General features: G+C 34.7%; 1 protein-coding gene and 1 pseudogene across 1 annotated transcript; one reads left to right on the forward strand and one right to left on the reverse strand.

Moving 5' to 3' along the window:
- The first annotated feature begins 1792 nt into the window (after window positions 1-1792).
- On the forward strand, window positions 1793-8495 carry LOC139866729 (alcohol-forming fatty acyl-CoA reductase-like). The gene is made up of 10 exons (XM_071855019.1): window positions 1793-1995; window positions 2160-2263; window positions 4991-5193; window positions 5421-5521; window positions 5642-5837; window positions 6142-6303; window positions 6798-6879; window positions 7079-7348; window positions 7959-8086; window positions 8158-8495. The coding sequence occupies exons 1-10, from the start codon at window positions 1917-1919 to the stop codon at window positions 8309-8311; spliced, it is 1479 nt and encodes a 492-aa protein (XP_071711120.1). The 5' UTR covers window positions 1793-1916; the 3' UTR covers window positions 8312-8495.
- LOC139887498 (U6 spliceosomal RNA) lies at window positions 4361-4438 on the reverse strand (annotated as a pseudogene).
- Window positions 8496-21866: the final 13371 nt, after the last annotated feature.

Consider the following 21866-nt stretch of genomic DNA (forward strand, 5'->3'; position numbering starts at 1 on the left):
TCTTCAAGTTTTATACCTGATAATGGTTGATATAAATTCTTGATATAGGGCATATATTCTATATCTATTCTCTAGAAACCAAAAGTATACCCATCAAACCTATGTGTCTTCACATCACTTTTATCTACCATTGTTCCCGGAATACCCTCATAGCACGAGCTTTGATACCACTGGTTAAGAATTTAGCGAGTCCCCAACAAAAACTGAAAACGTTCAGTTATCATCCACCACACAACAAACTGATAACAATAAGTAACGAATAAAATAGTTGCAAGAAACGTAAAACACATGAGGAATTCAACGTGATTATGTCCAATATTGGTATTGGTTTAATCCTCGACCAACTAATAAAAATTCTTATTAATTTCTGTAGGTGTTAGATTTATAAGAGGCTAGGATTTTACTTTATTGTATATAGTGTACTAAATAAGAAAACAAAAGCTTCAACTTGCTAACTACGGTTAAGATCGCATTTCACGACCTCGCAATTCGCGAGAATTTGATCCTCAAAGCCTCAAAACGTTTTTCGCGTTTCAAAGTTGCATCTTGCTACTTGAACACATCCTCACGATCCGCGACCCTTGCGATTGGTGAGGGTCCCCTTGCACCATGCTCCTTCATTTTTTGTTCGAATTCTTCTGCTCTACATGAAGTGCAACTATTAAAACGCCAAACCAAATAAGATTAGTTCAAGAAACGAGCTAGGACTAGACTCTGCTAGTTTGAGTTTAGATGTTTACACGTCTTAAATTTTTTCCATTCCCTTGGGGCTCTTTTTCCGTAAGCCGGTTTTCGTTATTTTTATTTTTAATGTAATGTATTGTACATCTTTTAGTTAAAGTAAGGCTTTTTATTATACTAATGAATGTTTTAATTGGAATTACGTTTAAATCAAAATGTATCTTAATTAATGAAAAGGGCAAAAAAATAAATCAATTAGTGGTGTAAGGGTGCAAATTAAAGTTTCACATCGGTATGTGACAAAAATAAATGTATGTAAATGTAAGGGAAACTTTCTCTACAACCAATTGGTTTAAAAAAAAATAGGGGCTCTTAGTCTTATATTGTAGGAAATGTTCTTAGACTTTACTTTTTTTCCCTATTATTTTGAAGATGTACTAACGTGAGGCTAAATTTACAATTACTCTTTCAGTTGTACGATCATGAAAATGAAAATTAGTAATATAATCGAATGAGCTAATATTTACCTACTAACCTACCATACGGCAAATAAGAAATAACTTTCATTTCACTCAACCTTTTCTAATTAGAAACTTAAATACAACTTAAAGCTAATTAAGTTAGAAACAGTAATCTTGTTTCAATTAATGTTTCACCTTATAATCAACACATCAGTTGTAAATCATCATACTAAATAATTGAAACAATCACAATTACAAGATGTGAAGTGAGAGAACTAATCAACGAACAGTAATAAATATCCATCTAAAATGTTGCACACATATATACATAAAAAGTATAAAAGGAATATTGACCTGCCGGTATTGAAATAACCCTTCCAGGTTAAAAATTGTGGATTGAGTTGAGAGGTGAACATCTGTCTATATTCGTAAAAATATTCGTATAAACTGTGTGAGTTTGCTTTTTAAAAAGATACACATAAAATTAAGTCGGTCCCCATAATTCTATTATATCTTTATATATATTGAAAAATATATTTTGAATTTATATATTTATAGTGATCTATATGAAAAAAGACAAGCGAATGAGTGGAGTAAAACGTAGTTTCGTGTACTCTAACCTTTCTCACCTGTTCACCCTTTCCATTTTACAAATATTATAAGTATATATTAACTTGTACGTTTATATCATTATTTGCATGATCTTATACTCCTAACTAGTTTGCAAATATACATGTTCAACTTTATTGAGTCTTTATTCATCGTGATTGTATAATGAAGTTGGGTAGCATTGTTGATTTTCTTGAAAGTAAAGTCATTTTAATCACTGGCGCTACTGGTTTTCTTGCCAAAAGTAAACTTTCATCTCTTTCACTCTCTCTCAAAAAATGAACTAATGAACTTCATGCAGTTCTTAAATTATATACAAAAGATTACATATAAAGAATTATAGTCTAATTATTTTCACCACGTTAATTCTGCTTAGAAATTATGGATGTGTACTGTAATTAAATGCAGTTTTTGTAGAGAAGATATTGAGAGTTCAACCGAACGTGAAGAAGCTTTATCTTCTAGTTAGAGCCCCTGACGCCAAGTCCGCCGTGCAACGCTTTAACACTGAGGTATTGTTCGAGATTTTGTGGTGTACTTGATACTTGTCGGTTTTAGTTACTAACATATATTTAGCCACAACTAACAGAGAAAAATAGCAAGAAATATATACATAGGCCCGAGTAGCTCGAGTTCGGCTCGTTTTAAGCTTGTTAATTATGTAAAGAAAATTTAGCTCGACTCGTCAAACAAAGCTCGAGCTCATTAAATGATTTGAGGAAGGGACTTTGATGTTTGCTAAAGAAAAGAATAAATAGTAGATACTTTACCCAAAAAAAAGAATAAATAGTAGATATAAATAAATTGAAACGTATACCTTGTTAAAAAAATAAAGCTTGATTATGCATATTTGAAGTGTCGTTGAGAATTCAAAAACAATGCTTGAGGAATAAAAACGAAGAACAAGGAAACCACCACCAATCTTTATGTTAGGATTGATTATTATTCATTTATGATAAAAACTTTAAATCATTCATAAGAACGGTTTAACAGCATGGAAAGTTGAAATTAATGTTGAAACATGTATGGAAAATTGAAACGTCTACCCAGCATTAAGCTTTATTGGCTTTTTCTCCTTCGGTAAATAAAAGTTAAATTTTCTATACACGTTAATAATCATTTATCATTACAGTTAATTTAAAAACAATATTTTATGTTTATGGAGTAATTTAGATTTAATTAAGCCCTTAATCCCTAATGTTTTATCTTTTTTTCCTCCTTGTCTCTGAAGTATTTTTGTTTCATCTTAACCCTTAAAGTTATGATATAGTTTCATTTAGTTCCCAGTTAACGGATTGAGTTAGCGACAGTTAACCATGGGGACCTAAATGAAACCATATCATTACTCTAAGGGTTAGGAAAAAAAAATAATACTTTAGGGAAAAGGATGAAACAAAAATACTTTAGTGACCAAGGGCGTAATTAAGTCAAGCGGGAACGACAATTTAGGGAAATATATAACAATTACTCCGTACTTACTTATATACGGGAATGTCAACCGTAAAGTTGCATGATTGGTATTTGGTTTGTTAGAAATTTGATTCTAACATTTCTATGGCGTCTTTTTTTTATTTTTTTATTTTGTTTTTTTTATTTTATTATAATTTTTTTGGCCGGAGGTCCTCACCAAAGCAATCTTTCTACCCTGAAGTAGAGAGATTGCTTCCGTGAGGATCTCCGACCAAAGAATAATAGAATAAATATAAATAAATAAAATAAAAATAAAAACAAGGCACTGTGGAAAATGGTATAATCAAATTTCCATAGGTTTTTAAGCATGTTTGAGATTCAATAGAGGCTATAAGCGGCAGTCAAGTCGCCAATAAATAGACGCTTGTTGTTGCCTCAAATAATAGAGTCGAAAGACATTGACAAAAAGAACTCAAAAGACATGTCAGGTGAAAGTTGTTGCACAAGCAAAGAGCCAACCACCTGTAACAGACCAAACAGTACTCATGCAACTTTACGGTTGACATCCCCGTATATAAGTAAGTACGGAGTAATTGTTATTTATTTTTCTAAAATGTCCTTCCCGCTTGACTTAATTACGTCGTTGGTCTTTAAAGTTTTACCTTTTTATTCATCATTGTCCCTAAAGTATTTTTGTTTAATCATTGTCCCTTAATTATTTTTGTTTCATCCTTGTCCATAAAATATTTTTGTTTCATCATAACCCTTAAAGTAATGATATGATTTCATTTAGGTCCCCATAGTTAACTACCGTTAACTCGATCCGTTAACTAGGGACCTAAATGAAACCATATCATAACTTGAAGGGTTATGATGAAACAAAGTACTTTAGGGACCAAGGGCTTTATATATGTATGTATGTATGTATGTATATATATATATATATATATATATATATATATATATATATATATATATATATATATATATATATATATATATAAGCTCGTTTAAGCTCGAGAGCTTTAACGAGCTCGACATTCAAAGCTCGAGCTCGAGCTCGTTTATTAAACGAGTTTTACTTTAGGCTCGAACTCGGGCTCGAGCTCGTTTAGGCTCGGCTCGAATCGAGTTTTTAACGAGCCGATCTCGAGTAGCTTACGAATAGTTCGGCTCATTTGCAGTCCTACGGCCGCCCCGAGTGTCATCCTTGCGCATGGACCATGTTGATCTTCTTTGTATCGTTCGAATTTTATCGGAAGGGACGGGAAACTTTCTTCATATTTCAACCTTTGTGGCTTCATTCTTTTTTCTCCTCTTGGTGCACTGCTTTCTAACATGTGATTCTTGCGACGTGCGTGTTTTTCTTGCTTATTTTATTACCATAACTTGCTAATGCAGTAACTTGTTGTTTCTTTGTTAGATCACCGATTATGATCTGCCTTGCTACTCGATTTCTTCCTTCTGGGCCTTGCTACTTGCTTCTTTCTTCTCGATTTGATTGCAGAAGGTTGAAATCGACCCTCTAGAAACTTCTCATGATCTACTAAAACTAACTACCCAAGTCACTACCAATAACCAACATCAAGTTTACGTACCAAACACCGCCAAGCATTATTTAGGCATATACATTTGTACCATTAACTTAGTTAACAAAAAGTTTAAATTTAAAAAGTTGTAAGTTAAAGGACTTGTTTAAGCTTAAAGAGATGATAACTAATGTTGCCAAAAGTTATCACACGTTATATATATGAATTTGTCCTAAACAAACCTAGTAATGGAAAAAGACTGAAATTTGGTATCACTTATATTTGCATCAATATGTATAGGCAGTGGGAAAGGACTTGTTCAAGGTCCTTAAAGAGAAACATGGTACGAACTTTGAAAACTTTTTGTCCGAAAAGGTTACTATGGTTGCCGGAGACATCACCTTCGAGGATTTGGGTATACAAGACTCTAGTTTGAAAGCAGAAATGTGTAGAGATATTGATGTTGTTGTTAATGTCGCTGCCACCACCAATTTTGACGAAAGGTACGATATGATATATACCTAAACACACCTCTTGTTAACGAATATAAAAAAAAAAAAAAAAAAAAAAAAATTTAATGATTGTATGATCATAAACACGAATCTCCAATTTCATTGCAATAAACGAACCATATATACCAAATATATTTGACATGAAATGTGTAGTTGATTGAAGTTTTATATGAATGATTTGTCTTTGAAAAGATTAACGTTTACTTGCTCTGCTGTAGATACGATGTTGCACTAGCTCTTAATACGTTTGGTGCTAAAAATGTTTTGAACTTCACTAAGAAATGCGTCAATCTAAAGCTGCTTCTCCACGTGTCCACTGGTTACTTTTTAAACCTACTTTTTAAAAGTTTTATTATTAGCATGAGAAAAACAGAGAAAATTATCCCTTATTCTATAGATATGATATTCTAATTAAAACGATGGATATTTTTGTATCCAGCCTATGTCTCTGGTGAGAAGCCAGGACTAATGCTTGAAACTCCTTACAATTTGGGGGAGTCACTCAACGGAACAATCGGGCTAGATATCGATGAAGAAAGGAAAATCGTCGAAGATAAACTAAAAGAGGTCAAATCTTATAAAAATGCCGATGAAAAATCAATTAAGTTGGCTATGAAAGATTTGGGAATGCAAAGGTAAGAAATTTGTTTCACTTCTATTTTGAATGATCTTTCAGTACGAGTAAATGGATAAGGTTGTTCCTTGTTCAGTCAGGGAAGGAGAGTTATACTCAGATGTACGCAGTAGGGTATCTCTTGATTGTTTCTAACCTTTTTCTCTTGACCACCTTAAAATATACTTCAAGTAAAGTTTGAAGATGAGACCTATTTGGAGAAACTTAGAACCCCAATTACTAGACTATCTTAAGATGATCTTGATCTTTCAATACAATTTATTTTATTATTCAGCACAAATATTCTAAATAATTTCTTCATACAGGGCAAATCACTACGGTTGGCCAAATACGTACGTTTTTACTAAGGCGTTAGCTGAGATGCTTATTGGGCACTTGAAAGGCGATATGCCCGTTGTTATTCTTCGTCCAAGCATTGTCACTAGTACCTACAAAGAACCCTTTCCGGGCTGGGTTGAAGGCATTAGGTGCATTTTCAGTCAGTTTCTTTTCTTTTGAGAAGACATGAGCTACGTACAAACAAATAGTCACACACCAATACGATAATAGTGACACAATCTTAAATTGTGCGGTGTCAATGAGTTTTAAAGTTAAAAGTAACTTGAATGGATATCAGTCTTCTTTTTCACGTCATGTATAAATTATGGTAAAGAATTCATATTTTTATACGAGTATGTGTTAGTACTATATATTTATGCCAGTATGGTAGTAACAAAAAGATCACATGATTAGTTGTTGTCTAACAAAAAATCTGAAAGTCAAAGTATTAAAAAGACGATTACTTTTAAAGTTATTTAACTTTTTTTTTTTTTTTTTTTTTTTTTTTCACAAAAGTACATTATAAAACGGTCCCTACCTAGGAAAGTGAGTATTTTTATTATGATGTACATGACTTAAAATAACTTTGAATCAGAAACAGTTGAAAACAGCTATGGGCTAACAGTTGTTTTAATTTTTGCAGGACCATTGATAGCTTGGCTCTTGGTTATGGAAAGGGAAAAATAACATGTTTTCTTGGTAATCCTGAAGCTGTATACGATGTGGTGAGTATTATTAAGGGGGATGATTCTCACACACTGTTTTTTGATCCTTACACACTAATTTACTTGAACTCCTCCCTAATAATAGGGTAAAAGGGTGTGTGAGGATTAAAAAACAGTGTGTGAGAATCATCCCCCTATTATTAAACATCTTATAAAAAGTTGCAATTGCTCCGTACTAATTAGTGTACAACATCAATAGGTACCGGCTGATATGGTGGTGAATGCTATGATTGCGGCAATGGCGGCTCATGCAAATGAAAGTTGTTCCGGAACAATTTACCATGTTGGATCTTCGGTTTCAAATCCAGTGAAGTTCACTAGAATTCAAAGATGTGGCTATCAGTATTTCACCGAGCATCCGTGGATTGACAAGAATGGAAATCCTGTCATCGTAGGAGAAGTTACTGTTTTAAATTCCATGGATAGCTTCTATAGATATATCACTCTTCGTTACTTGTTTCCTTTGAAGGTTTGTCCCCTTTATCTTTCTTTTTATTAGTGATATTTTCATTCATGTTGTTTACAAATTCACCATTTATAATGCTTAAGTACTTGTACCAGTGTTTTAAAAAACGCGATTACTCGCTGATGAATCCCTGATTAATTATTTTTAAGAGCAATCCGTACCGATTTTCAAAAATCCGTTTAATAAAACAGTCTACGTCAATTGATGGGTCAAAATCGAATTTGGTAATCAAAGTCGGTCAAAGTAAAAAAATAGTTAACATTTTAACATTTATTTCAGCTAGAACTGTATAGTTTTGAGCAAAATGATAATTTTAAACAATTATGTTAAACTATATTTTTATATTTACGATTTTTTTCTATATTTACACATATAATTTTTAAAATTTAATATTTAAATGTTTAAAGTTCAATCCGATTAATCCTCGATTAATTCCCGAATTACCGATTAATCCATCTAAATTTCCGACCGATTAATCTCCGAATAGCGAATTTTGAAACCTTGGCTTGTACGGTACAAGCACTTAATATGATGATGATGGATTTATAAAAAACGTGGGTGGAAATATCATCATTATATAAAAAGGTTCTCATTTTTTCTTTTCTTTTTTTAGGTACTTGCATTTGTGAATCTCATATTTTGCCAAGCTCTTGGGGCCACATACAAGAATCTTAAACGAAAAATCAACTTTGTGTTGCGGCTAGTTGACCTTTATAAACCATACTTATTCACGAAAAGCTTGTAAGTATCATTAACTCTTGATTTAACATGTTGTGCAGCTATTGCCTAACTTTGTCATTAATTTGGGACAGCTACGATGATTTGAATACTGAAAAGTTACGTGTTGCGGTTAGAGAAAGTGGTGATGAAGAGAATATATTTTATTTTGATCCAAGAGTAATCAATTGGGAAGATTATTTTCTTCATGTACACATTCCAGGTGTAAGACAACGTGAATTTAAGTGATCATAAGTGCAACCATATATATATGCTCTCGGTTACTCCGTTTATATATATATGAAGGACCGAAGAAGAAGAAGAATATCGTTTGACGCACAGGTTGATTAAGATTGATTAAATGTTGTTTACCGACAACGATACGGTAGACATATACATGTTTACGAAAAATTATTGTGTTTATTCTCTAAATCAAGAATTGTATTTTAATATATATATATATATATATATATATATATATATATATATATATATATATATATATATATATATATATATATATATATATATATATATATATATTGTCTGTTGTTCTATATGTAATATTGGTAATATAGTTTATTGCGAATAAAAAAAAAAAAAAAAAGATTGTTTATAATTTGAAAACAAAGTAACACAAAGTTATCTACTGTTTTCAAGCCAATGTTTGGTTTTCTATATGTAATATTGGTGATATAACTTATTGCGCTTAAAAAACAACAGAAAGATTGTTTATAATTTGAAAATAAAGTAACATAAATTGTCTATGTTATAATTTAGTAGGCTTATAACTACCTTTAGTGGTTTGATTCGTGTTATAATTCAGTAGGCTTATAACTACCTTTAGTGGGTTTGTTCTTGACTATAGGCTACTAATAAACTTAAAATAAGAGAGAGTAAAAAGAATGGTGATATATGAAATATATTCTATGTATGTATCTTATGCAAATCACATCCTTTGATATTTATAATACAATAATTTACTGTGCAGTTAGGTAGAATAATAATACATCCGTGAATTTGATCAGCCATATTTAACTTTATCATAAAGTGGTTGTCGGCCACCTATGACTTATAACACTCCCCCTTGGACGACAATTTTTATTAAAGAGCAACTAGTACTGCCTCGTTAAAAAACCTTGCTAAAGAAAACCCATTGGGAAAAAACTTTAGCTAAGGAAAAAAGAGTGCAGCATAGAGTTGACTCTCCCTCAAGTAGACATCGTTGATCTTTTACATCTTTTGAACATGCCTCATGCCAATATTGTGAACATGCGTTCTGAAAATAGCAGTTGGAAGTGCTTTGGTGAAAAGATCGGCATAGTTGCTGGATTGAACATATCTCATTTCAATCTGGTTGTCTTTGATGAGATTTTGAATATATGAGAAGAATCTAGGAGGTATGTGTTTTGTTCGGTCACTTTTGATATACCCTTCTTTCATCTGTGCTATGCAAGCTGCATTATTTTCATAGATAGTTGTTGGACTTTTATCGCGTTCTAGTCCACAAGAATCAAAATGAGTTGTGTCATTGATCTCAACCAAAAACATTCCCGAGTAGCTTCATGTAATGCAATCACTTCGGCATGATTTGATGATGTTGCAACAAGTGTTTGTTTTTGAGAACGCCATGATATTGCGGTACCTCCATTTAGGAATACATATCCATTTTGAGATTTCGCTTTATGTGGATCAGATAAATAACCTGCATCTGCATAACCAATCAAATCTTGTTTTGATTCGTTAGAATAAAATAATCCTAAATCAGTTGTTCCTCGAAGGTATCGAAATATGTGTTTGATCCCATTCCAGTGTCTTTAGGTAGGAGCTGAACTGAACCTTGCCAACAAATTAACTGCAAAAGAAATGTCAGGTCTTGTACAATTTGTAAGATACATAAGAGCTCCAATTGCACTAAGATATGGTACTTCTGGTCCCAGGATATCTTCATGATCTTCACAGGGATGAAATGGATCAGTGTCAACATTAAGTGATCTAACAACCATATGAGTACTTAATGGTTTTGCCTTGTCCATATTGAAATGTTTTAAAATCTTTTTCGTATAAGTTGTTTGATGTAAAGTAAACCATTAGGCATATGCTCAATCTGCAAGGCAATACTTGGTTTAGCCGAGATCTTTCATTTCAAATTCTTTCTTTAGAAGTTGAATGGCTTCATGGATCTCTTTATTTGTACCTATGATGTTAAGATCATCGACATAAACGGCTATGATCACATATCTGGATGTTGTTTTCTTAATAAATACACATGGGCAAATAAGATTATTGGTATACCCTTTACATATCAAGTAATCACTTAATCGTTTATACCACATGCGACCCGATTGTTTCAACCCATATAAAGACCTTTGTAACTTGATTGAGTACATTTCTTTGGATTCTGCATTGGTTGCTTTCGATACCTTAAATCCTTCAGGTATCTTCATATATATATCACTATCAAGTGATCCATATAGATAAGCAGTCACAACGTCCATGAAATGCATTTCTAAATTTTTAGAAACTGCCAGACTGATTAAATATCTAAAAGTAATTGCATCCATAACGGGAGAATAAGTTTTCTCATAATCAATTCCTGATCTTTGAGAAAAACCTTGAGCTACAAGTCTAGCTTTATACCTTTTAACTTCATTTTTCTCATTTCTTTTTCGCACAAAAACCCATTGATGTCAAAGCTAAGGGGTATAAAATACTATTAAATTTTAGCAGGAAATGCTATTAAATACGATACAATTTTACCCAAGATATTTATTTATTTATAGAATGGATATACTTAAACCTTGCTACAACACTTATAGGCAGTGTACCTAATCGTACAGTAGTGTAGTTTTTAGTAAGTCCGGTTCGTTCCACAGGGAAAATCTTTAAACAAAGCTTAACGCTATATTAGTTTACTTTTATAAAAATACAAATAATATATAAGTAATATTATTATTATAAAGGGGGGTTTTTACCGTTTAATGACCGGTTTGTCGATTTTAAAACTTTAGTCGCAGTTAAAACCAAATGTAAAATATTAAAAATAAATACAAGACTTAAATTAAAGCGTAAAGTAAATAACGATAATGAAATTGCGATAAATAAAAGTGCGATAAAATAAACTTGCGATAATTAAAAAGTACGAAAATTAAAGTGCAATTAAATACAATAACAATAAATAAAATGCGATAATTAGAAGTGCAATTAAATATAAAATAAAGGAAATAAAATATGAAATAAAATAATTATGCTTATTTAAACTTCCGTAATCATGATGTTTGACTTGTTGATTTTAGTTTTATGCTCATGGGTTAATTGTCCTTTGTCCTGGATTATTTAATATGTCCGTCTAGTTTTTGTCCATAACAGTCCATCAGTCATAAATATAAAGTGCGAGTGTCCTCGTCAAATTATTCTTATACCCGAAGTTAAATATTCCAACTAATTGGGGACTTAAACTGTAACAATATTTTAATACTTTGTTTAATAATTACACCAGGATGTCGACTGAGTGTAACCCAAGGTTTTAATATTTTGTTATCAATTATACCAAGTGTTCTTGTACATAATTTCACCCCTGTTTTAATTATTCTAGTGGCTATTAATCCATTCCCGTGTCCGGTTAAATGAACGATTATTCGTACATATAAATACCCCGCCCATCGTGTCCGATCGAGTGTATATGGTAATTTATAGGGACGCCCAATTGTAAATCTTTATATTAACATTAACAAACTATCATTTAGTTAAACAAACATAAAGCCCATTAATAGCCCATAGTCTAATTTCCACAAGTGTCGTTCTTTTGTCCAAACTCCAATTATGGTACAAAGTCCAATTACCCAATTTTAGTAATTAGCCCAACATCATGATTACTTTGGATTAAATAAGCATAATAATAACTTAGCTACGAGACATTAATGTAAAAAGGTTGAACATAACTTACAATGATTAAAAATAGCGTAGCGTTACACGGACAGAATTTCGACTTACACCATTACAACATTCGCTAACATACCCTTATTATTAGAATTATAATTAAAATTAAAATTAAAATATAAATATAAATATATTTACGTATACATATATAGAGAGAGATTGAATTTGGATTATAAAAATGATCAGAATTCGTTTGGCTTTATAGAGAATTGAGTTCAGGGGTACTCCGCGACTCGCGGCAATTTTTGCCTTCAAACTTCGCGAGTCGCGGAGTTTGAAAATACAGCTCACCCTCCTTTGGCTTCTTTCTTGTCGACAATTTATAAATATATTATAATATATATATTAATTTTAAGAATTAATTATATATTATATTATATTTATGTGCATAGTTGACTCGTCATTTTTAGTCCATTGAGTCGAGCGTTGAGAGTTGACTCATGTCCCGGTTTCGGATTTTCGAAGGTCATTGCGTACAATTTTATATTTTGTACTTTGCGTTTTTGAATCTTGTACTCTTGTAATTTCGAGACGTTTCTCATCAATATTTGGAACCTCTTTGATTGTACTTTGTACTTTTGAGCTTTTTGGACCTTTGCGTCTTCAATTCATCGAATCTGTCTTTTGTCTTCACCTTTTATTATTTAAACGAATATCACTTGTAAATAGAACAATTGCAACTAAAAGCTTGTCTTTCTTGAGGAATAATGCTATGAAATATATGTTCGTTTTTAGCATTATCAAATATTCCCACACTTGAGCGTTGCTTGTCCTCAAGCAATATAGTCTTGAAATACTAGAATCACTTCTTTATTCTTTACACTTTGTACATCAGTGATTTCTTTACGGCGGTATAAACAATGGTAGTAACGTTGTGGTTTACAGTCCCACATGACTATATAAAAATTTAGATCCATTAAGGAAATTGGATCTTTATGAAAACATTTGATCTTTGAAAATTCAATCTAGCTTTTACCCTAGATAAGTTTTCCGGAATAACCCTTCAACGGTGTTTGCAAAATATTTTTGTGGGTTTGGTGGGTTTCAGATTTGAAAATTTTAGCTCAAAACTTGCGGTTTTGTGTCACCCACTTGCTAACCTTGTATTAGGAAAGCAACACATCCAGTTTACTTGCTCCGTATATTACCTTTCGATAAACTACCGTCCGGTTGTAAAGGAAAGCGTTGAACAAGTAACTGTTAAGGCAATGTCCCCTGACATGCTTTAATTATGGTCTATAACGTGTCGGACGCAATTACTATCCTTGGTAGGAGCAATAGTAAAGCTCACCCTTATAATTTGTAGGTTTGGCACAAGGTCCTGTCTTTGACCACTATGCAACCACCGTTCTTACGGTTGACACCCGATTTAGTTCAGGTGACCTAATGAATTTCAGGTGAATTCCTAGGATTTTACGTTCAATGGTAATGAACGCATTGAAAATGGATTTTTAGAAAACAAATCGGTTTATAATTTTGATCAAAATATTTTCTCGTTCAAGCTCGAGTTTAGATATCATTGAATTCCATGAGTTAGTAATTCTCAATCTTTAAGGTCAATCTCAAGGATTGAGTAATATCAGTCTTAAAAGCTGATTTTTAATCTTTAAGGAGATTATCCTTTCTGGGGATCTGATTCATTAGTCTTATCAAGCTAATTTGCACGGTGCCTCCCCATTGTACGAGATAAATCCTTCTCATGGTTAGGATAAATCTGACCACTTGGCGACCCTGTTTAATGCTGAGGTCCGTGGATTTCCTGCTGATTTTAGTGATGACTTTTCTAGATTTTTCGTCAACCTACAGCTGGTCTGGACGACAACTTCATGACCTAAATCAAGAAGCGCGTGTCTTTTTCGGAAGACTTTACTTCCTTTTAGTGATGGAATTGATTCATCGTGTAGATCCATCTTTCTTACAGTAAATCAGGTAAAACTTTTTAGTTTAGTCCAAAGCAAAAGTATTTTCAGTTATTTTACAAAAATATGTGACATATGTTTTGATTAAATTGGAGAATTTTCCCACACTTGGCTTTTATTTTTCCTTTTTTTTGTTCTCCTCCATTCCATTTTTAAATGAATTTTAACATTTTGGTTTGTTTCTCAATTTATGTCCTTTTCGAGGTAACAATAATTTTGGTGTTAAAACCTAGTTTTATCATTCATAAATATGTATAAACATGATTTTGAGTTCATTTAATTGAAAATTTTGAAAAATTTTACTAGAATTGGGTAGTCAGTATATAAGACTAGGGCTGTTCTTTATTATCAGAGAGCACTAGATTCTAATACAACTACTACTTTACTAGTATTTCTAATGGTAACCAAGTGTTTAAGATCAAAAAATTTTAAAATCCGAAAGAATTTAACCCCTTCCCACACTTAAGATCTTGCAATGCCCTCATTTGCAAGAAATCAGTAACAATTTAAATTATTGAGGGTGATTTGTGTGAAAATGATTAAATTTTATCAAAGTTTCCAAACATATTTGTGTTTGCTTGCTGAATGATAAATGGTGCATATCATTTGTTCATTCCGTCTTGTTGTTATTTCACATATATTTTGCATCTTGTCGTCAAAATTAGTTGCTTTTGCTGAACTTAATGCCAGTCTTTGAAAATGCGTTGTTTTACCCTGTTGTGTACATAAGATAAAATGCAAACATATATACATATTTTTGAAGTTTGGTATATTACCCCACATTCAAACATTATTAAAATCTAAAAAAAAAAATTAGTAAAAAAAAAAACTATTACAATATTAACATAAGTATTAAACGTATCAACATTACAAATTACAAAATAAATAAAACTAAGTAGACTAGGGATGATATTAATACCAGTAGGGGTTCCATGCATAACCATAGGTGCTATAGAATGCTTCGGCTGGGTTATACGTAGGATACGGTGGTTGAATCTCTATAGACCAGGAAGGGAATATGGGCGATGGAGTAGGAATATAGTTTCTACCTATATGTTGGCAATAAGCTATGATTTGGTTTTGATGAACTTGCCAATCTTCAAATGCTCTATGTCTAGCATTTTCATACTATTGTGAAGCTATAAACCTTTACATTTCTGCCATTTCATTTCCCCCTCCTACATTACCTTGCTGTTGGTTTCTCTCAACCTGTGGATGTCTACCATGGTATTGTACTGCGGCGTTATTTCGCCTCTTCAAAACCTTCGCACCATGGTATACATTTAAACCTATTGTATCGCGGGGTTCTGGTTCTTCGACTAATAATCCCCCCCAACTTATATCCACACCGAGATATTCAGCAATCAAAGTAATAAATATACCACCTCCTATTATGCTATGCGGTCTCATCCCCCTAACCATAGCTGATAAATAATAACCCACACAATAAGGTATACTTACAGCGCTTTGTGGGTCTCGAATACACATGTGGTAAAACAAATCTTGTTCATTTACCTTTTCCTTGTTCTTACCTCGTTGTGTAATCGAATTGGCTAAAAACCTATGAATTACTCTTAATTCAGCTCTATCTATATCCAAATAAGAGTAATTTTCCCCTTTAAATCGGTGATGGCTAGTCATTTGACTCCATACACCATGTGTATCAAAATTTTCATCTATCTTTCTACTCTTTAGTATCAACCCTCTACAATCGGCAGATGCTAACTCCTCAGGCGTATATATACGTAAAGCCTGAGCCATGTCTAGTAAAGACATGTGGCGCATCGAACCTCCTAACAAAAATCTAATAAAAGATCGATCGGTAATACTAGCTACCCGATCATTTATTTCTATACTACACAACATTTCTTCACACCATACTTTATATACAGGTCTACGCATGGTGAATAAACGTACCCAGTCGTTAAAAGTAGAATTACCATACCTCTGTGCAAGTAATTCCCTAATTGGCCCGGCCAATTCTACAGCTTCTAATGGTCCCCATTCTATGACCCTAGGTACTTCAACAGCTTTAGAATTGTAACATCCCGCCTTTTTCCGTTTTCTTTTCCGTTATACTAATTTAAACTCCGTTACATGTCTATAACATCTCCCGTTAATACGCGTTTTAAAATTTCCGTTTAGGTATTTTCCGCACCCGACTACAAACTCGAGGGACTAAAATTGACACGGGGCAAACTAGTTGACTAGGTCACCTAGTCCACCCCAATCACCACCATTCAACCATCTCTCTCTCTCTCTCTCTCTCTCTCTCTCTCTCTTTCTCTCTAGCAAGAACACACCCAATTTCCAAATTCATTCAATCATCATCTAAATTCGATCTAGGAGGCTTACAACAAAATAAATTACATATTCGTGATCCTCTCTTCATCCTCTTCGTTTTGGTACCAACTTCATCTCGTTTGGGTAACATTTCTAAAACACTAGTTTTCTTTAAATTTGTGTTCTTGACTTAAAAGTATGTAAATTAGTGTCTATGGCTCATTGTGATGTCGTGTAAGTAATTTGTATGCTCGATTTGTTGTTTTTGGTGTAACTAGTTGATTATGAAAATTACTTGCTAAATCCTTGATTTTGGATGATCAAATGTTATTAGATTGTTAATGTGCATGTTTTAAAAGTGTTACTAGTATCATTAGCTTCATTTGGATGTAAAGATTGATCTAAGAAACCTCTTAAACTTGATTATGAAATTTGGTGATTTTTGGTTAGGGTTTCATGAACTAGGAATGGATTTTTGATGCATTAAATGACATGAAATGTTAATTGTAAGTGTTAGGTTGTGTTGTATGCTTAATTACCTTCGAAACGGCATATCGTTCATGTAATTTGGCTATCGAATCATTAAATGGCATTTATGACTTGTATGCATTGAATGAGGAGCATTGATTGCGGTTTTTGGTTGTTATAAATGAAAGTTTGATTGATAAAAAGTGCATAGTTGCGTTCCTTGTCAAAATACCTTTCCGGTGATATAAAATGCATGCCTTGAATGTTTGCGGTTTGTAAATTGTGTTGGGTTGAGTTTTGATTCGTGCACTTAGGAGTTTCAGCAACCAGGGCCTGGAAACACCTCAGGACGCCGTCCAGATACCCAGGACGACGTCCCACTTTTCTAACCTAGACGCCGTCTAGGAATTGGGGACGCCGTCCCACTCTTTTAATCGAGACGCCGTCTAGCCATTTGGGACGCCGTCCCATTTGGCTAAAACTGGCTGTTTGCTTTGGTCATTTGACATGAAAATGTTTGCTATACTACGGACCTCCGATTAACATGAAACTTGGCCAACATGCTCATATATGATTATATAACTTAGAAAAATTGTCGGATATCCAACCCGACCCCGTTGACTTTTCTGTTGACCTTGACCCGACCAAGTTGACTTTTAATCAAACTTAACCAAATAATTGTGCAATCGTTCTAACATGTTTTTATACTTGTACCTTGCATGAAACATGACAATTTGATTCACATGCTATTATGATCGAGTCTTAACGAGCCATAGGACTAATTGAACATCTTTGACCTATTGTGTTTACCGTTATTGATACAACCTATTGTTTAGGTCAAGACTAGCATTGTTCTTTGCACACGTTTACTTGTCGAAGTACTTTACTACTCGTGCACTCAAGGTGAGATCATAGTCCCACTTTTACTCTTTTTGAACTTACATTTGGGATGAGAAAACATAAACATTTCTTTACTAAGTGAACACAAGTACAGGAAAACAAACATTCTACATACGAGTTTAGAACAAAATCCTCAATTCGATTATCATTAGTTACACTTGCCGGGTGTAAGCGAGAACTTATGTTGTATGGATCCATATGGGTTTGACAAACCCTCATTCAAACGGTTCGCTACCGTTTACGAATGAAATATATTTTCGAGAAACAGTGTATATTCTAGCACTAAGTGATGGGGTTCAATGGAAGGAAATGTTAAGCATTGATAATTGGGTGCTCGTGAAACAAACTTTTGGAATGTATTACTATTATTTCATTGATGCAAATCTTGTGGTTCACTTGTACTTACTTACTTAAACCTATGATTTCACCAACGTTTTCGTTGACAGATTTCTATGTTTTTCTCAGGTCCTTGAACGATACATGATACATGCTTCCGCTCATTATTTGATACTTGCATTGGATGTCGAGTATATGTGCATTTCATGGAGCGTCTTTTGACTTTACTTTAAACCGTGTCGCCTAGATTTCATTCGTATTATAACGTTGTAACTTAACTATTGGTTGAACAATTCTTGTAAACTTTGGGAACAATCTTTATTTTGAAATGAAGGCGACATATTTTGGTCAAACTTTGTCTTAAAGACTTATGACCACGTAACGGGACCTAAGTAGACGGCGCCGTCAAACATGATTTGGTCGGGTCGCTACAGATGGTATCAGAGCGTTGGTTGTAGGGATTTAGAGTTCATTGGTGTCGACCCCGAGTCATAGGGTACATTGGTGAGTCTAGACTACAACCGGCATATAGACTTGAAGTAGGAATTACTTGACTACTTGTGCATTTATACTCGAACGCTTCTACTCATATCTACTCTTAGTTCATCTTAATCTCACGTTGTTTAATTTGATTGACACGCCACCTTGACTATATGAAATGATGTCGAATGCACATATGAATCAGGGTAATATAATTTCCGGGATTATATTACGGTGACTCATATGAACGTTCCGACATTATGACATAAAGAATTTAAGGCGAGTCGAAGAAAAACTTCTCTTTATCTTTATCCTATATCACGGTTAGTATTATTGAGAATACTAATCAATGATATTCTTGTGTCTTGAAGGAACAATGGCTCCTCGTCGTGTACGCCGCAATGAAACTCCCGAACAAGCTCTCGAACGGATGATAGCTACCGCCGTAGATGCGGCCATGGCCGGTCACTCATCCAACAACAATAATAATAACAACCACAACAACCACAACAACAACAACAACAACAACAACAACAATGGAGCCGGAAACTCAAACGAGGGATGCTCCTATAAAGCTTTCATGGGGTGCAAACCTCACACTTTTGATGGAACCGGGGGACCGGTCGTGCTCACCCGATGGTTTGAGCAAACGGAAGCCGTCTTTAGCATAAGCGGTTGTCGGGACCAAGACAAGGTCAAATACTCCACTCACACTTTCTCCGGAATTGCTCTAACATGGTGGAACACCTATGTTCAATCGGTGGGTACCGATGAAGCTCATGCCCTCTCTTGGGCCGATCTAAAGGAAAAGATGATTGTTGAATATTTTCCGCGCGAAGAAACCCGAAAGCTTGAGGAAGAACTAAGAGCTTTGAAAGCGGTCGGAAATGATCTTAGAGCTTATAATCAACGCTTCGCCGAACTATCCTTGATGTGTCCTAATCTTGTTAACCCCGAATCTCAAAGGATTGAGCTCTACATGCCCGGTCTTCCAAAAAGCATCAAACAAGGGGTGATGTCATCCAAACCCACTACTCATCAAGCCGCTATGAACATGGCTCGCCAACTAATTGAAACGGTTGACGAAATCGTAGTTCCGGCACCTAAGGCCGAGGATAAATCGGGCGGCAACAAAAGAAAGTGGGAACCCTCCCAATCAAGCAACAACAACTTTGCCAAGAAATCTTTCACTTTCGACGGCAAGAAGGGTTATGCCGGGAATCTACCTTTTTGCAACAAATGCAACAAACATCACTTTGGAGAATGTAGTAAGCTAATTTGCCATCGGTGCCAAGGAATTGGTCATAAGGCCAACGATTGTAAAAGTGCCACTCCCGTCGCTCGAAAGTGGCCCAATGCACCAAAGACGGGCACTTGTTACGAATGTGGCCAAACGGGTCATTATAGAAATGCATGCCCAAAGAAGAAAGATAACCCCAATACGCGCGGCCAAGCTTTCAACATCAACACCGAGGAAGCCCGGGATGACACTGAACTAGTCACGGGTACGTTTCTTCTCAACAATTCTTATGTCTCTTGCTTATTCGATTCGGGTGCCGATAAATGCTTTGTATCCAAGACTTTGACTCATTCTTTTAGCACTCCACCTCTTCCATTAGATACCACTTATACCATTGAAGTGGCTAACGGGAAACTATTAAGTGCCAACACATATTACCGGGGGTGTACGTTAAACATTTTGGGTAAGGAATTTGAAATTGACTTGATACCCATGGAACTAGGAAGCTTTGATGTAATAATCGGTATGAATTGGTTAGTCAAAACGAAATCTCACATTCTTTGTGATCTTAACGCAATCCGAATTCCTATCGAGAATGGTGAACCTTTGATCGTCTATGGCGATAAGAGTTGCACCGGACTCAACCTCGTTTCGTGTATTAAAGTTAGAAAACTACTCCGTAAGGGTTGTTTTGCGATCCTTGCTCACGTTAAGAAAGTCGAGTCCGATGAGAAGCACATCGATGATGTGCCAATTGTTAGTGACTATTCCGATGTATTTCCCGACGAATTGCCGGGTCTTCCGCCTCATCGACCGGTTGAATTCCAAATCGATCTTATTCCGGGAGCCGCACCCGTAGCACGTGCACCATATAGACTCGCTCCATCTGAAATGCAAGAATTGCAAAGTCAAATCCAAGAACTACTTGATCGAGGTTTTATCCAACCTAGCCATTCACCTTGGGGCGCTCCGATTTTGTTTGTTAAAAAGAAAGACGGATCCCTACGAATGTGCATTGATTATTGTGAACTAAATAAATTGACGGTTAAGAACCGATATCCTCTTCCTCGCATCGATGACCTCTTTGATCAACTACAAGGGTCTTGTGTATATTCGAAAATCGATCTCCGCTCGGGTTATCATCAATTAAGGGTTAAGGGGGAAGATGTCTCCAAAACCGCTTTCCGGACTCGTTACGGTAGTTATGAATTCCTTGTCATGCCATTTGGTCTCACTAACGCACCGGCGGTGTTCATGGATCTTATGAACCGCGTGTACAAACCGTATCTCGATAAATTTGTTATTGTGTTCATCGATGACATATTGATCTATTCTAAAAATGAAGAAGAGCACGAACAACATCTCCGACTTGTGCTTGAACTTTTAAGACAAGAACAACTCTATGCCAAATTCTCCAAGTGTGAATTTTGGTTAAAGGAAGTTCAATTTCTTGGTCATGTTGTAAGTGACCAAGGTATTAAAGTCGATCCAACGAAAATCGAAGCCATTAGCAAATGGGAGACTCCTACTACTCCTACTCACATTCGTCAATTTTTGGGTCTCGCCGGGTACTATCGTAGATTCATCGAAAATTTCTCTTTGGTTGCACGTCCTCTAACCGCATTGACTCACAAGGGAAAGAAATTCATTTGGGCGACCGAACATGAATCCGCATTCCAAATCTTGAAAACGAAGCTAACCACCGCTCCTATCTTGTCACTTCCCGAAGGCAATGATGACTTTGTTGTATATTGCGATGCCTCAAAACATGGTTTTGGGTGTGTATTGATGCAACGAAAGAAAGTCATTGCTTATGTTTCTCGACAACTCAAAATTCATGAACGAAACTATACGACACATGATCTCGAACTCGGAGCCGTTGTCTTTGCACTTAAAATGTGGAGACACTATCTTTATGGAACCAAGAGTACTATCTTCACCGATCACAAAAGCCTTCAACACATTTTCGATCAAAAGCAACTAAACATGAGACAACGAAGGTGGATTGAAACCTTAAACGATTACGATTGCGAGCTTCGTTACCATCCCGGGAAGGCAAATGTAGTAGCCGATGCCTTAAGTCGAAAAGAAAGAGCGGTGCCTCTCCGTGTCCGAGCTTTAAACATCACCATTCACACCAACCTTAATAGCCAAATTCGGGTAGCCCAAGATGAGGCTCTCAAGGATGAAAACATCTCTCTCGAACACTTGAACGTCCTCACCTCTCGATTCGAAGTTA

This window comes from Rutidosis leptorrhynchoides, chromosome 1 (genome assembly GCF_046630445.1).
Source record: "Rutidosis leptorrhynchoides isolate AG116_Rl617_1_P2 chromosome 1, CSIRO_AGI_Rlap_v1, whole genome shotgun sequence".
Classification (NCBI taxonomy): domain Eukaryota; kingdom Viridiplantae; phylum Streptophyta; class Magnoliopsida; order Asterales; family Asteraceae; genus Rutidosis; species Rutidosis leptorrhynchoides.